The sequence below is a fragment of the Haliotis rubra genome, unplaced genomic scaffold (genome assembly GCF_003918875.1).
Source record: "Haliotis rubra isolate DU_JTF1 unplaced genomic scaffold, ASM391887v1 Scf929, whole genome shotgun sequence".
Classification (NCBI taxonomy): domain Eukaryota; kingdom Metazoa; phylum Mollusca; class Gastropoda; order Lepetellida; family Haliotidae; genus Haliotis; species Haliotis rubra.
The window spans coordinates 77,747-92,960 of NW_025767667.1; the positions used below are offsets into that span (position 1 = coordinate 77,747).

Genomic DNA, 15,214 nt, shown 5'->3' on the forward strand with positions numbered 1-15,214 from the left:
ACCTCTGTTCTAATACGACCCTTTCATGGTGCGACTGTTCGGGATTCGTGATTGGCTGCAGTCAGATTTAGTTGTGCAATCAGCGACATTTGTTTCAAAATTGATCATTCGCAAGGCCTCGGTAATTTCCGTATGCTTCGGGAAAACTAGAACCTCTTCCCCTGCGCGATGCGCAAACGTTTCTTCTAGACAGAACTCAGTCATGCAACGGCGGATCAATGGCGGACCTCCCATCGCCCTCGTTGACAACGGAGAAGCTAACCATTAAATGTCTTGTGTGTCACATCAACAGAAACCCCGGCAGAGGAGGGATGTTTGTGGCCCCACATTTGCTTGTATTAGTCAAGTTACTAGTAGATCTAAGTCGATGTAACACGTGTTATGATTGGATAGAAAGAAGGGAGATAATTCGATCTTTTTGACGCTAGGGGATTTTAGGAGAACCGGGAAATATGTCCGTATTAGAACAGAGGTTCGTAGGAAGATATGACAAGTAACCTCTGTGGGTTGATAATGTTACACGTTCACGTTCAGCATTTGTAAGGCGCGACATTAGAATTGTTCATCTCTCAAGCTTTGTTAACGTGGGTTTGTTTTCTAATCGCCAGCAAATTCTTTACACATGTTGTTGGATAGGTACATCAAATTGTGATCACAAAAGAGCACCCGGCCTTGTTCACCAGTTAATTGGTCATAAAGACTGACGAATTGTCGTAATGAGTCCAAGCGCCATATAGTCCCTCGTAGATTGCTTGTAAAGCCTTAAAAAGTAGTCCGTGTTTCAGTAGGGAGAAAGAAGGCAAACAATCTTGGAAGTCCTTTACAGTGGATCTTCTGCACAGCTATTAAGCGCCTGAACAACTGTAAACACTATGATCGGATTTTATTCACTCTCACTGTAATTGAATTATTTAGGGCACGTGACCGCGGTTTTGCCGGTGACTACCTTTGTCACATATCGGGTTATCTCATAGCTCCGTACAGTCACAAAGTGGAGCTAGGTTGAAGTCTAGAAGACTTTTACACCTTAGAACGGTACAACTTTTGTGCCTCTCTTCTTGAAGGCCTTTTGCTTGGATATAAGGACAACTACTTCTATTTGAGGGCTGATGTGAATCGACGGGAGGTAAGTAATATTTCGGCAATATTTCGTTTGGTCGTAGCAACATGTGACACACCAATCATGATTGTACATAGTGTCATCTTCTATTCATACATGAAATTTGCAACATGGTATGGTTCTCTCAACATGAAATCGACATGAAAATAATACACACTTTGCCATATGAAACATTATCATGCAAGATGTTGATGCATATTAACCGAAAAGGTAGCTGTGCCTAGTATAACTATTTATTCTAACTTGGTCTTTGAAATTTACAAAATGCATATTCCTAAAATTGTCACGGTGATAACATTCCCAACTGCAACACGTTTACCAGAGCAGAACTTGTGAGTCAGTGGTTAACGTCACGGCCTTTTGTTTAAAGAAGGAGATGTGTCGAGAAGAACTTGTGAGTCAGTCGTTGGCGTTGTGGCATTTTGTTTAAGGAAGGAGATGTGTCGAGCAGAACTTGCGAGTCAGTGGTTGACGTTGTGACCTTTTGTGTAAGGAAGCAGATGTGCCGAGCAGAACTTGTGAGTCAGTGGTTGACGTCACGGGTTTTGTGTAAGGAAGCAGATGTGTCGAGCAGAACTTGTGATTCAGTCGTTGACGTCACGGATTTTTGTTTAAGGAAGGACATGTGTCGAGCAGACCTTGTACGTCAGTGGTTGACAGTTAGGGAGGTGTGAGGTACAGCTAGGGAGGCGTGAGGTACAGCTATGGAGATGTGAGGTACAGCTAGGGAGCTGTGAGGTACAGCTGGGGTGCTGTCAGGTACAGCTAAGTCAGTGGTTGCACAGCTACGGGAGGTGTGAGGTACAGCTATCGGGAGATGTGAGGAGTACAGCTAGGGAGGTGTGAGGTGACAGCTGGGGAGGTGTGAGGTACAGCTAGGGAGGTGTGAGGTACAGCTAGGGAGGTGTGAGTGTACACAAGATGGGGATGTGTGAGGCACAGCTGGTGAGGGTGAGGAGCTACAGTGTGTTGTACAAGCTAAGAGGTGTGAGGTACAGGAAGGGGAGGTGTGAGGTACAGCTTGGGAGGTGTGGAGGGTACAGCACGGGAGGTGTGAGGTACAGCTAGGGAGTGTGTGAGGGTACAGCTAGGAGGAGGTGTGAGGTACAGCTAGGGAGGTGTGAGGAGGTACAGCTGAGGGAGGTGTGAGGTACAGCTGGGGAGGTGTGAGGGGTACAGCTGGGGAGGTGTGAGGTACAGCTGGGAGGTGTGTGAGGCACAGCTAGGGGAGGTGTGAGGTACAGCTGGGGAGGTGTGAGAGGTACAGCTGGGGGAGGTGTGGGGTACAGGTGGGGAAGTACAGCTAGGGAGGTGTGAGGTACAGCTAGGGAGGTGTGAGGTACAGCTGGGGAGGGTGTGAGAGGGGTACAGGTAGGGAGGTGTGAGGTACAGCTAGGGAGGTGTGAGGGTACAGCTTGGGAGGTGTGAGGTACAGCTGGGGAGGTTTGTGAGGTACAGGTGGGGGAGATGTGAGGTACAGGTGGGGAGGTGTGAGGTACAGCTGGGGAGGTGTGAGGTACAGCTGGGGAGGTGTGAGGTACAGCTGGGGAGGTGTGAGGTACAGCTGGGGAGGTGTGAGGTACAGGTGGGGAGGTGTGAGGTACAGCTAGGGAGGTGTGAGGTACAGCTGGGGAGGTGTGAGGTACAGCTGGGGAGGTGTGAGGTACAGGTGAGGAGGTGTGAGGTACAGCTGGGGAGGTGTGAGGTACAGCTAGGGAGGTGTGAGGTACAGGTAGGGAGGTGTGAGGTACAGCTAGGGAGGTGTGAGGTACAGCTGGGGAGGTGTGAGGTACAGCTGGGGAGGTGTGAGGTACAGCTGGGGAGGTGTGAGGTACAGCTGGGGAGGTGTGAGGTACAGCTGGGGAGGTGTGAGGTACAGCTGGGGAGGTGTGAGGTACAGCTGGGGAGGTGTGAGGCACAGCTGGGGAGGTGTGAGGTACAGCTGGGGAGGTGTGAGGTACAGCTGGGGAGGTGTGAGGTACAGCTGGGGAGGTGTGAGGTACAGCTGGGGAGGTGTGAGGTACAGCTGGGGAGGTGTGAGGTACAGCTGGGGAGGTGTGAGAGGTACAGCTAGGGAGGTGTGAGAGGTACAGCTGGGGAGGGTGAGGAGGTACAGCTGGGGAGGTGTGAGGGGTACAGCTGGGGAGGTGTGAGGTACAGCTGGGGAGGTGTGAGGTACAGCTGGGGAGGTGTGAGGTACAGCTGGGGAGGTGTGAGGTACAGCTGGGGAGGTGTGAGGTACAGCTGGGGAGGTGTGAGGGGTACAGCTGGGGAGGTGTGAGGTACAGCTAGGGAGGTGTGAGGTACAGCTGGGGAGGTGTGAGGTACAGCTGGGGAGGTGTGAGGTACAGCTGGGGAGGTGTGAGGTACAGCTGGGGAGGTGTGAGGTACAGCTGGGGAGGTGTGAGGTACAGCTGGGGAGGTGTGAGGTACAGCTGGGGAGGTGTGAGGTACAGCTAGGGAGGTGTGAGGTACAGCTGGGGAGGTGTGAGGTACAGCTGGGGAGGTGTGAGGTACAGCTGGGGAGGTGTGAGGTACAGCTGGGGAGGTGTGAGGTACAGCTGGGGAGGTGTGAGGTACAGCTGGGGAGGTGTGAGGTACAGCTGGGGAGGTGTGAGGTACAGCTGGGGAGGTGTGAGGTACAGGTGGGGAGGTGTGAGGTACAGCTGGGGAGGTGTGAGGTACAGCAGGGGAGGTGTGAGGTACAGCTAGGGAGGTGTGAGGTACAGCTGGGGAGGTGTGAGGTACAGGTACAGAGGTGTGAGGGGAGCTAGGGAGGTGTGAGGTACAGCTGGGGAGGTGTGAGGTACAGCTGGGGAGGTGTGAGGTACAGCTAGGGAGGTGTGAGGTACAGCTGGGGAGGTGTGAGGTACAGCTAGGGAGGTGTGAGGTACAGCTGGGGAGGTGTGAGAGGTACAGCTGGGGGAGGTGTGAGGTACAGCTGGGGAGGTGTGAGGTACAGCTGGGGAGGGTGTGAGGTACAGCTGGGGAGGTGTGAGGTACAGCTGGGGAGGTGTGAGGTACAGCTGGGGGAGGTGTGAGGTACAGCTAGGGAGGTGTGAGGTACAGCTGGGGAGGTGTGAGGTAGTACAGCTAGGGAGGTGTGAGAGGTACAGCTAGGGAGGTGTGAGAGGTACAGCTGGGGAGGTGTGAGGTACAGCTAGGGAGGTGTGAGGTACAGCTAGAGAGGTGTGAGAGGTACAGCTAGGGAGGTGTGAGGTACAGCTAGGGAGGTGAGAGGTACAGCTGGGGAGGTGTGAGGTACAGCTAGGGAGGTGTGAGGTACAGCTAGGGAGGTGTGAGGTACAGCTAGGGAGGTGTGAGGTACAGCTAGGGAGGTGTGAGGTACAGCTAGGAGGTGTGAGGTACAGCTGGGGAGGTGTGAGGTACAGCTGGGGGAGGTGTGAGGTACAGCTAGGGAGGTGTGAGGGAGTACAGCTAGGGGAGGTGTGAGAGTACAGCTAGGGAGGTGTGAGGTACAGCTAGGGAGGTGTGAGGTACAGCTAGGAGGTGTGAGAGGTACAGCTAGGGAGGTGTGAGGTACAGCTAGGGAGGTGTGAGGGTACAGCTAGGGAGGTGTGAGAGGTACAGCTAGGGAGGTGTGAGAGGTACAGCTGGGGAGGTGTGAGGAGGTACAGCTAGGGAGGAGGTGTGAGGTACAGCTAGGGAGGTGTGATGTACAGCTAGGGAGGTGTGAGGTACAGCTAGGGAGGTGTGAGGTACAGCTGGAGGGAGAATACAGCTAGGGAGGTGTGAGGTACAGCTGGGGAGGGGTGATGTACAGCTAGGGAGGTGTGAGGTACAGCTGGGGAGGTGTGAGGTACAGCTAGGGAGGTGTGAGATACAGCTAGGGAGGTGTGAGGTACAGCTGGGGAAGGTGTGAGGCGGAGACTGCCGTGCTCCGAACATTCTATGGATCGCGGCCCGGGTCGTTGTGACCATTTGACAATGAGAGTCATATAAATGGAGACGGAAGTTGTATTCAAATGATTGCACAAATGCGGACGCTTTCTTGTTAGACAACAAATTGAATATGTTCCTTAGACAGTTGTATTGAACAGTGTCACGCTACTCTCCACAGTCATAGATGAGGGCTGGCGTTTTATGGTAGAAAAAGTATGCTTGTGCAAATAGGTTAGTGAAGCTTGGTGTGGGCCTACCAGCTGGAGGGAATTATGTTTACATACTAGAACTGCTGACTCCATCTGGCAGCTGAGGTAATAATTATTTCTAATATATAACTTCCTCACTAATCATCTGGTGCAGTGTGATATTTATGCTGAGGCCTACCTTACATTTGGTCTTAGACACAGCTATGATCGGGCGCTGATTTAGTTTATGAAATACCTTTCACTATTTTATGCAACCTGTGAATACAGGTTACTATTCAGGTGGCGTGAGATGATGAGAGTAAGTTATTTGTTTCATTCAACTGAGATTATAAAAGTTTATGTAACAAGCTATCAGATATACCGTTGGAAGAATTAGAATGTGTTTACCATTATGTCAGTGATAATCTTGGGTTATGAAGATTAATAATTATATTCACGTTGCCGGCATCATATATTTGCCATACATACCCAAACACTGGTTAGAAATAATTGTATTCTGATCAGAACTAGTGACGTTTAATTACACTCATTTTCCAATAAATGAAAAAAGTCAAGCTACCCGGATTCCAACCGTACTTCATTCACCACTGTGGACTGTCAGGGAATCCTAGTTACAGTTGAGAGAATTCCCTTCCTGCTTGTCTGTTATCATCCACAACCGCCTTCTCCCGCCATATTTGTTCTGGTTCGTTGCGGCTTGCTGCTTGTCTGTTATCATCCACAACCGCCTTCTCCCGCCATATTTGTTCTGGTTCGTTGCGGCTTGCTGCTTGTCTGTTATCATCCACAACCGCCTTCTCCTGCCATATTTGTTCTGGTTCGTTGCGGCCTTGCTGCTGCTCGTGTGACAGCATCTTCTACGTAGATGACAAACACATGTTTTGGCCCTTATACGTTTCCATACCATACACTCACCCAAAACAAAATATACTACCCGTCAAAAGTTTAGGCTCCCTTACATCACTCACTATAAGTTATGTGTGTGTGTGTGTGTGTGTGTGAGAGAGAGAGAGAGAGAGAGAGAGAGAGAGAGAGAGAGAGAGAGAGAGAGAGAGAGAGAGAGAGAGAGAGAGAGAGAGAGAGAGAGAGAGAGAGAGAGAGTGAGTGAGAGTGAGAGTGAGAGTGAGAGTGAGAGTGAGAGTGTGAGTGTGTGAGTGTGTATGTTACAGTCAATGTCTACAATCAGGCAATGTGTACAATGTGTTCAACAATCAGTCAGTCTGTACAATAATGGGGCTAATTAATCAGGCAATGTACACAATGCCTGGAAATTTTAGACAATGTACACAATGACTAAGCGAATCAGGCAATGTACACATTGATTACAGTCATATATATATATATATATATATATATATATATATCTGTGTGTGTGTTTTTCACATCGCGATATATCTAAGATGAATTTCTCCACTAACTGAAGGGAACAAACTGCAAACTTTATGCAGTTGAATTGCACGAGGATCATGCATCAAATGATGAAAAGCATTTGCAAATATCGTGCAATGTGGGCAGCTGCGTTTCGGTGTAAAGTTTTGTTAAGGATTCGACAATTTTCATCATTTATTGAACTCATGACAATAATCTTTTCAACGTTACGAATTTGTTTCACAATACATCAGTTAAACAGAACCTTTAAACAGTATGGAATATTTTGCAAAATATAGTTTAGAACGGTTGACTGAAGTAAGTGGCTATATTTACACTAGTGATTCTAAACCTTTGATGAGAAGTATATGTACGTTACCTGCTTATCAGCTGAAGTAAGTGGCTATATTTACTCTAGTGAGTCTTAACCTTTGACGGGAAGTATATGTACGTTTCCTGCTTATCAGCTGAAGTAAGTGGCTACATTTACAAAAGTGAGACTAAATCTTTGATGAGAAGTAGATGTACGTTTCCTGCTTATCAGCTTATGTTTGTTTGATGTTAACCCCGTATTCAGAAATATTCCAGTTACATGGCAGCGGTATGTAAACAATCATACCAGACCAGACAATCCTGTGATCAACAGCATGAGCATCAAACTCTGGCAGTTGTAAAGATGACAACACTGAAACTGCATAATTTAAAAAACGTATTCGTCCAGGGTAATGTTCCTGTAATAGAGAAATACTACAATAATGACACTGGTTCGTGTTTCCTGTAAAAAGCTGGACAGATTTGAGTGAGTGAGTTTAGTTTTAAGCTTCATTCAGCACCATCCCAGATATATGGCGGCGGTCTGTTAAAAATCGAGAAAAAAAGGACCAAAGAATCCAGTGATCAACATCATGAGCATCGATCTACGCAATTGGGAACCGATGACATGTGTCAAGCAAGTCAGACAGCCTGACCCCTGATCCCCTCAGTCGCCTCTTACGACAAGCATGTGTTACTGAAGATCAATTCTAACCCGAACCTTCACGGGTGAATAGATTGCACATGCCTACAGAATATACACGTCACGTTTTTCAGTATCACTCAACTGGCGATATGTAGTTGACGACAGTGTTTGTGTCATCCACACAGACATCCCGCACTTGTCGGGTGTTTGATGGACCTGGTCCTGCTCCTCCTCTTCCTCCACCTCCGTGTCCTGCTGCTGGGAAACAATCTGCCAAAACAGGCATTGGAGAATCACTTCCTTCTTCTGGGTTCATGATAGGCTGGTGACTCCTGTTGTCGTCGTCCTCCAGTATTTCACAATACCCATGGTACTCAACAGCGGGGGCATCTTTGTGTTCCTCCACACTGTCAGGTAGAGGGAAGGCCGCAGAGAGATCATATTTATTCATCCTTGTAACAAAAGAAGTAGACTCATTTATATTATTTGAGTGTCAACCATGTTGCTTTATCCTGTCACCCATAATAACAAATGTCATACGTATGAAGCATATTTTTCACTTTAACGTCATCTCATTTTAACGTCATCTCATTTTAACACACCGAGTCTGTCATTGTCCACAATACCAAGATATTTTCCAGTAACGTTCACAAGCTCAATTTGTTTTGTATTTTCATTCCTACTGTGTAGAATTCACAGGGTGGGTTTAACAAATGACGGCACATCTGTCCAGGTAACACCCTTATGTATAATGTAATCTGTTCCAAGTTTGGTACATGCTTATCTGACAAGTCACAATAATTGACACTTAAAACTAGTACAGTGTACTAACGGGAAATGACATTGATAAACGAGCATTTCATATCAACTCTAAACACAATTACATATAGCAACTGCAAAGTGGCAGTTGTGTATGTTCATGCACTTTGATAAACTACTAGGTTTGACCAAGAGGTGACAGTAAAGCAACAAAAATGATCACCATCTCGGGAAACCAACAGGAGAGTCGATCAAGACCAAAAATCACTTTATTGTTGATGTTTCTATATGTTTCAACAAGCCACAATACTGTTTCCCAGTTGATTTCCAGAACTACAGGTAATGTAAGTGTTGCTTGGTTTGTTGTTTGAGTCGCACTTAGCAATTTACAAACTTTATGGCGACGGTTTGTAAGTAATTGAGTTTTCACAAGACAATCCAGTTATCAGCAGCATGAGAACTTATCTACGCAATTGGGAACCGATGACATGTGTCAAAAAAGTCAGCAAACCTGACCACTCGATCCCGTTAGTCGCCTTTACTATAAGTATTGGTTGCTGAAGACCAATTCCAACCCAAATCTTCACGAGTTTGGTAATGTAAGGGGAGCACGACATGCAAAAGACAACACAGCCAACTGTTTACTTCTGTTATGATCTTACCTGTCACATCTCACGAAATTGCGAAAACGGTAGGACACTGCCATCAACATCAGAAATAGAAGTGCTGATCCTGTTGAAAGTCCTATTGTAACAGCATTAGCCCCATCTAAACATATAAAGATATACATAATGAGCATTGCTGACAGACTTAACTTTCTTTTGAACAGAGAAAAGAATCACGTTACGCCACATGGTCAAGATTTACTAGTCACACTTTGCTAAGGATCAAGTCATGGATTCAACAGAAATCTATGATGTGAGGTTCAATTTGGTTTAAATATTTAAGCTTATTGTAAATATGGATCATAAGTTTCAGTATGTCATTTCATGTTGTGGATCCCATACCTGCTATTGACAGGTGTTCTGTACTTTATATCGTTCCATGATATGCAAAATGGTCGATTGCTGCCATGAAAACCATTTTTATGGTTACTGATGTAACAAGTGCATAAGGTTAGATTAAAGTGACTGTGTACCTCAAGAGGGGTTACCATATCATTATTTATCCAGCTCAAAATATAAATCTACGTGTAAGTAAAGTTGTGAATTTGTGTGATCCTTAGCAAAGTGTGAGAAGTATATAATGATGAGACTTTTTCTCATGACAATCAAAACTAAACATAAATCTATCATCAATCATAAACCTGTTAACAATTATTACTTATACCTAGAAATTCCATACTTACACTGATTGGAGCATTGTAAACCGACCCAGCCATCTTTACATCCATAGGTACACTCTCCACTCTTCTCTTGGCATTCGGAACTAGCAGCTGTTTTGGTCAAAGAAATGTGGTTGACTCGACAGTTTTCACTGCAATTCTTACTGCAGAAAGGGCCATAAAACCCAGGTAGGCATCCATGGAAACAACGAAAGTTGCATGGTTTTATACATCGATCACATGAATACTCGCAGTTCCGGCCGAAATATGGCGGATGGCACTCCCAGCATGCCCCTGATGTCCTGTTGCATGTTTTGCATCTGTCAGAACACGTCTTGCAGTCAGATCCGTAGTGCCCATCACTGCAGCCAGACACACAGGACACAGCGTCCAGATAACAGTACTCTCCATCACAACCACCTGGACATTCTGTACATCCACCGCCTGGACTGTCACATGGTATGAGGCACCTTCCGCCCTGGTATCCAGACGCACATCCTTCGGAACACACGCCAATGCCAGTAGCTGAAGAGTGGCATATTTTTCCCTTGCACGTCTTACTGCAGACAGATTTGCACATCAGGCCGAAATAGCCATGGTCACATTGTGTGAGACACTGTCCCGAGATGTTACTACAGTCTGAACAGTGCTGGCCGTCTCTGCATGGTGCAACTGAAACAGATTTCTGAAAGTATGTCTCAAACTAGTTTAAGTAATGATAGGGACAGTGGGATAGCCCCGTGGTTAAAGCTTTCGCTCGTCACCCTGAAGACCTTGGTTCGATTTCACACATGGGTACAATGTGTGAAGCCCATTTCTGGTGTCCCTCGCCGTTATATTACCGGAATATTGCTAAAAGCAGCGTAAAACAAAACTCTCTTACGCACATACTGATTACGTAATTGAAATGTTTTTCAGTATATAGCAATGTTACAAACTGGATTTACCTTGTGAGATCCCAACAATGCAAGCAAGTGACAACAGCTCCAATATTTCCATGTTATTTTCTTTCTGAAAAAAGTGGAAACACAATTGTTTCTCAAAAAATGTTAAGACAGCGTTGTATGCAAAATGAAATGTACCCAGAGCAGAACTTGGGGGAGAGTTTTAAACATACACAATGAACACACGAAAGTCACGACATGACCTTATGTTTGTGTTTAAGTTACAGATTGGCGAAGTTTGGGCTTGATTCCATGTTCCTTGTCAGCAGGAAACAAAGCACACTATGTTTCGACGCCATTCAAGTTTTTCAGGAAACATTTACTACAAATAAAACATCTTGGTTTCCGTACGGACGAATGTTTGGTTTCACATGCGTCTGTGTCGGTTTCTCAAGCTTTGGGGTCAGAAACCCAGAAATCATTACTGAATGTAAATCAGACATAATGATTGAATATAGGTTGTGTATATGTTGACATCAGGTATTGAACATGTTTTAGGAAAATATCCTAATCAATGTCATCGTTTGAAACCGAAAACCTTACTGTTCAGACATGCCTTCTCTGTGAAACTTCTCGCACCTACTCTCAGACATGTGCGCTTAGAGAATGCTACAAATCTATTTACCCTGTGTCCCTATGCCAAATACATCTATTTACACCTGTGTCTCTATACAAAATACATCTATTTCCCCCTGTGTCCCTATGCCAAATACATCTATTTACACCTGTGTCTCTATACAAAATACATCTATTTACCCCTGTGTCCCTATGCCAAATACATCTATTTACACCTGTGTCTCTCTACAAAATACATCTATTTCCCCCTGTGTCTCTATACAAAATACATCTATTTCCCCCTGTGTCTCAATACCAAATTCATCTATTTACCCCTGTGTCCCTATACCAAATACATCTATGTACCTCTGTGTCTCTATACCAAAGACATCTACTTACCCCTATGTCTCTATACCATAGACATCTATTTACCCTGTGTCTCTATACCAAATACATCTATTTACCCCTGTGTCTCTATACAAAATACATCTATTTACGCCTGTGTCTCAATACCACATTCATTTATTTACCCCTGTGTCTCTATACCATATTAATCTATCTACCCCTGTGTCCCTTTACCAAATACATCTATGTACCTCTGTGTCTCTATACCAAAGACATCTACTTACCCCTGTGTCTCTATACCATAGACATCTATTTACCCTGTGTCTCTATACCAAATACATCCATTTACCCCTATGTCCCTATACCAAATACATCTATGTACCTCTGTGTCTCTATACCAAAGACATCTTCTTACCCCTATGTCTCTATACCATACACATCTATTTACCCTGTGTCTCTATACCAAATACATCTATTTATCCCTGTGTCTCTATACAAAATACATCTATTCACACCTGTGTCTCAATACCACATTCATCTATTTACCCCTGTGTCTCTATACCATATTAATCTATCTACCCCTGTGTCTCTAGACAAAATACATCTATTTACCCCTGTGTCTCTATACAAAACACATCTATTTACCCCTGTGTCTCAATACCAAATTCATCTATTTACCCCTGTGTCCCTATACCAAATACATCTATGTACCCCTGTGTCTCTATACCAAATACATCTATTTACCCCTATGTCTCTATACAAAATACATCTATTCACACCTGTGTCTCAATACCAAATATCTCTATTTACTCCTGTGTCCCTATACCAAATACATCTATGTACATCTGTGTCTCTATACCAAAGACATCTACTTACCCCTGTGTCTCTATACCATACACATCTATTTACCCTGTGTCTCTATACCAAATACATCTATTTACCCCTGTGTCTCTATACAAAATACATCTATTCACGCCTGTGTCTCAATACGACATTCATCTATCTACCCCTGTGTCCCTATACCAAATACATCTATGTACCTCTGTGTCTCTATACCAAAGACATCTACTTACCCCTGTGTCTCTATACCATAGACATCTATTTATCCTGTGTCGCTATACCAAATACATCTATTTACCACCGTGTCTTTATACAAAATACATCTATTCACCCCTATGTCTCAATACCACATTCATCTATTTACCCCGTGTCTCTATACCATATTCATCTATCTATCCCTGTGTCTCTATACAAAATACATCTATTTACCCCTGTGTCTCTATACAAAACACATCTATTTACCCCTGTGTCTCAATACCAAATTCATCTATTTACCCCTGTGTCCCTATACCAAATACATCTATTCACGCCTGTGTCTCAATACCACATTCATCTATTTACCCCTATGTCTCTATACCATATTAATCTATCTACCCCTGTGTCCCTATACCAAATACATCTATGTACCTCTGTGTCTCTATACCAAAGACATCTACTTACCCCTGTGTCTCTATACCATAGACATCCATTTACCCTGTGTCTCTATACCAAATACATCCATTTACCCCTGTGTCCCTATACCAAATACATCTATGTACCTCTGTGTCTCTATACCAAAGACATCTTCTTACCCCTATGTCTCTATACCATACACATCTATTTACCCTGTGTCTCTATACCAAATACATCTATTTACCCCTGTGTCTCTATACAAAATACATCTATTCACACCTGTGTCTCAATACCACATTCATCTATTTACCCCTGTGTCTCTATACCATATTAAGCTATCTACCCCTGTGTCTCTATACAAAATACATCTATTTACCCCTGTGTCTCTATACAAAACACATCTATTTACCCCTGTGTCTCAATACCAAATTCATCTATTTACCCCTGTGTCCCTATACCAAATACATCTATGTACCCCTGTGTCTCTCTACCAAATACATCTATTTACCCCTATGTCTCTATACAAAATACATCTATTAACACCTGTGTCTCAATACCAAATCCCTCTATTTACTCCTGTGTCCCTATACCAAATACATCTATGTACCTCTGTGTCTCCATACCAAAGACATCTACTTACCCCTGTGTCTCTATACCATAGACATCTATTTACCCTGTGTCTCTATACCAAATGCATCTATTTACCCCTGTGTCTCTATACAAAATACATCTATTCACGCCTGTGTCTCAATACGAAATTCATCTATTTACCCCTGTGTCTCTATACCATATTCATCTACCTATCCCTGTGTCTCTATACAAAATACATCTATTTACCCCTGTGTCTCTATACGAAACACATCTATTTACCCCTGTGTCTCAATACCAAATTCATCTATTTATCCCTGTGTCCCTATACCAAATACATTTATGTACCCCTGTGCCTCTATACCAAAGACATCTACTTACCCCTGTGTCTCTATACCATAGACATCTATTTACCCTGTGTCTCTATACCAAATACATCTATTTACCCCTGTGTCTCTATACAAAATACATCTATCCACGCCTGTGTCTCAATACCACATTCATCTATTTACCCCTGTGTCTCTATACCATATTAATCTATCTACCCCTGTGTCTCTATACCAAATACACCTATTTACCCCTGTGTCTCTATACAAAACACATCTAATTACCCCTATGTCTCAATACCAAATTCATCTATTTACCCCTGTGTCCCTATACCAAATACATCTATTTACACCTGTGTCTCTATACCAAATTCATCTAATTACCCCTATGTCTCTATACAAAATACATCTATTCACACCTGTGTCTCAATACCAAATCCCTCTATTTACTCCTGTGTCCCTATACCAAATACATCTATGTACATCTGTGTCTCTATACCAAAGACATCTACTTACCCTGTGTCTCTATACCATACACATCTATTTACCCTGTGTCTCTATACCAAATACATCTATTTACCCCTGTGTCTCTATACAAAATACATCTATTCACGCCTGTGTCTCAATACCAAAGACATCTATTTACCCCTGTGTCTCTATACCATATTAATCTATTTACCCCTGTGTCTCTAAACAAAATACATCTATTTACCCCTGTGTCTCTATACAAAACACATCTATTTACCCCTGTGTCTCAATACCAAATTCATCTATTTACCCCTGTGTCCCTATACCAAATACATCTATGTACCCTTGTGTCTCTATACCAAATACATCTATTTACCCCTATGTCTATATAAAAAATACATCTATTTACACCTGTGTCTCAATACCAAATCCCTCTATTTACTCCTGTGTCCCTATACCAAATACATTTATGTACCTCTGTGTCTCTATACCAAAGACATCTACTTACCCCTGTGTCTCTATACTATAGACATCTATTTACCCTGTGTCTCTATGCCAAATACATCTATTCACCCCTGTGTCTCAATACGACATTCATCTACTTACCCCTGTGTCTCTATACCATATTCATCTATCTATCCCTGTGTCTCTATACAAAATACATCTATTTACCCCTGTGTCTCTATACAAAACACATCTATTTACCCCTGTGTCTCAATACCAAATTCATCTATTTACCCCTGTGTCCCTATACCAAATACATCTATGTACCTCTGTGTCTCTATACCAAAGACATCTACTTACCCCTGTGTCTCTATACCATAGACATCTATCTACCCTGTGTCTCTATACCAAATACATCTATTTACCCCCGTGTCTCTATAGAAAATACATC

General features: G+C 43.9%; 2 protein-coding genes across 2 annotated transcripts in view; both read right to left on the reverse strand.

Annotated features, from left to right (window-relative positions):
* The window catches only part of LOC124264519 (multiple epidermal growth factor-like domains protein 11), a 43,499-nt gene that overhangs the window by 11,698 nt on the left and 16,587 nt on the right, over positions 1-15,214 (reverse strand). The window lies entirely within an intron of this gene.
* Positions 7,589-10,750, reverse strand: LOC124264518 (cell death abnormality protein 1-like). The gene is made up of 4 exons (XM_046699258.1): positions 10,589-10,750; positions 9,666-10,313; positions 8,980-9,085; positions 7,589-8,010 (listed from the first exon to the last, which is right to left on the reverse strand). Exons 1-4 carry the CDS (start codon positions 10,638-10,640, stop codon positions 7,692-7,694), a joined length of 1,125 nt encoding a protein of 374 aa, XP_046555214.1. The 5' UTR covers positions 10,641-10,750; the 3' UTR covers positions 7,589-7,691.

Bases quoted from the DNA above. Each gene is read 5' to 3' on its own strand.
- LOC124264518 (XM_046699258.1), bottom strand. From the start codon at position 10,640: ATGGAAATATTGGAGCTGTTGTCACTTGCTTGCATTGTTGGGATCTCA. The intron at 9,086-9,665 runs GTAAGTATGGAA...TTATATGTTTAG, and splicing joins TTTACAATGCTCCAATCAGT to ATGGGGCTAATGCTGTTACA. The intron at 8,011-8,979 runs GTAAGATCATAA...TTTTGTTACAAG, and splicing joins AATTTCGTGAGATGTGACAG to GATGAATAAATATGATCTCT.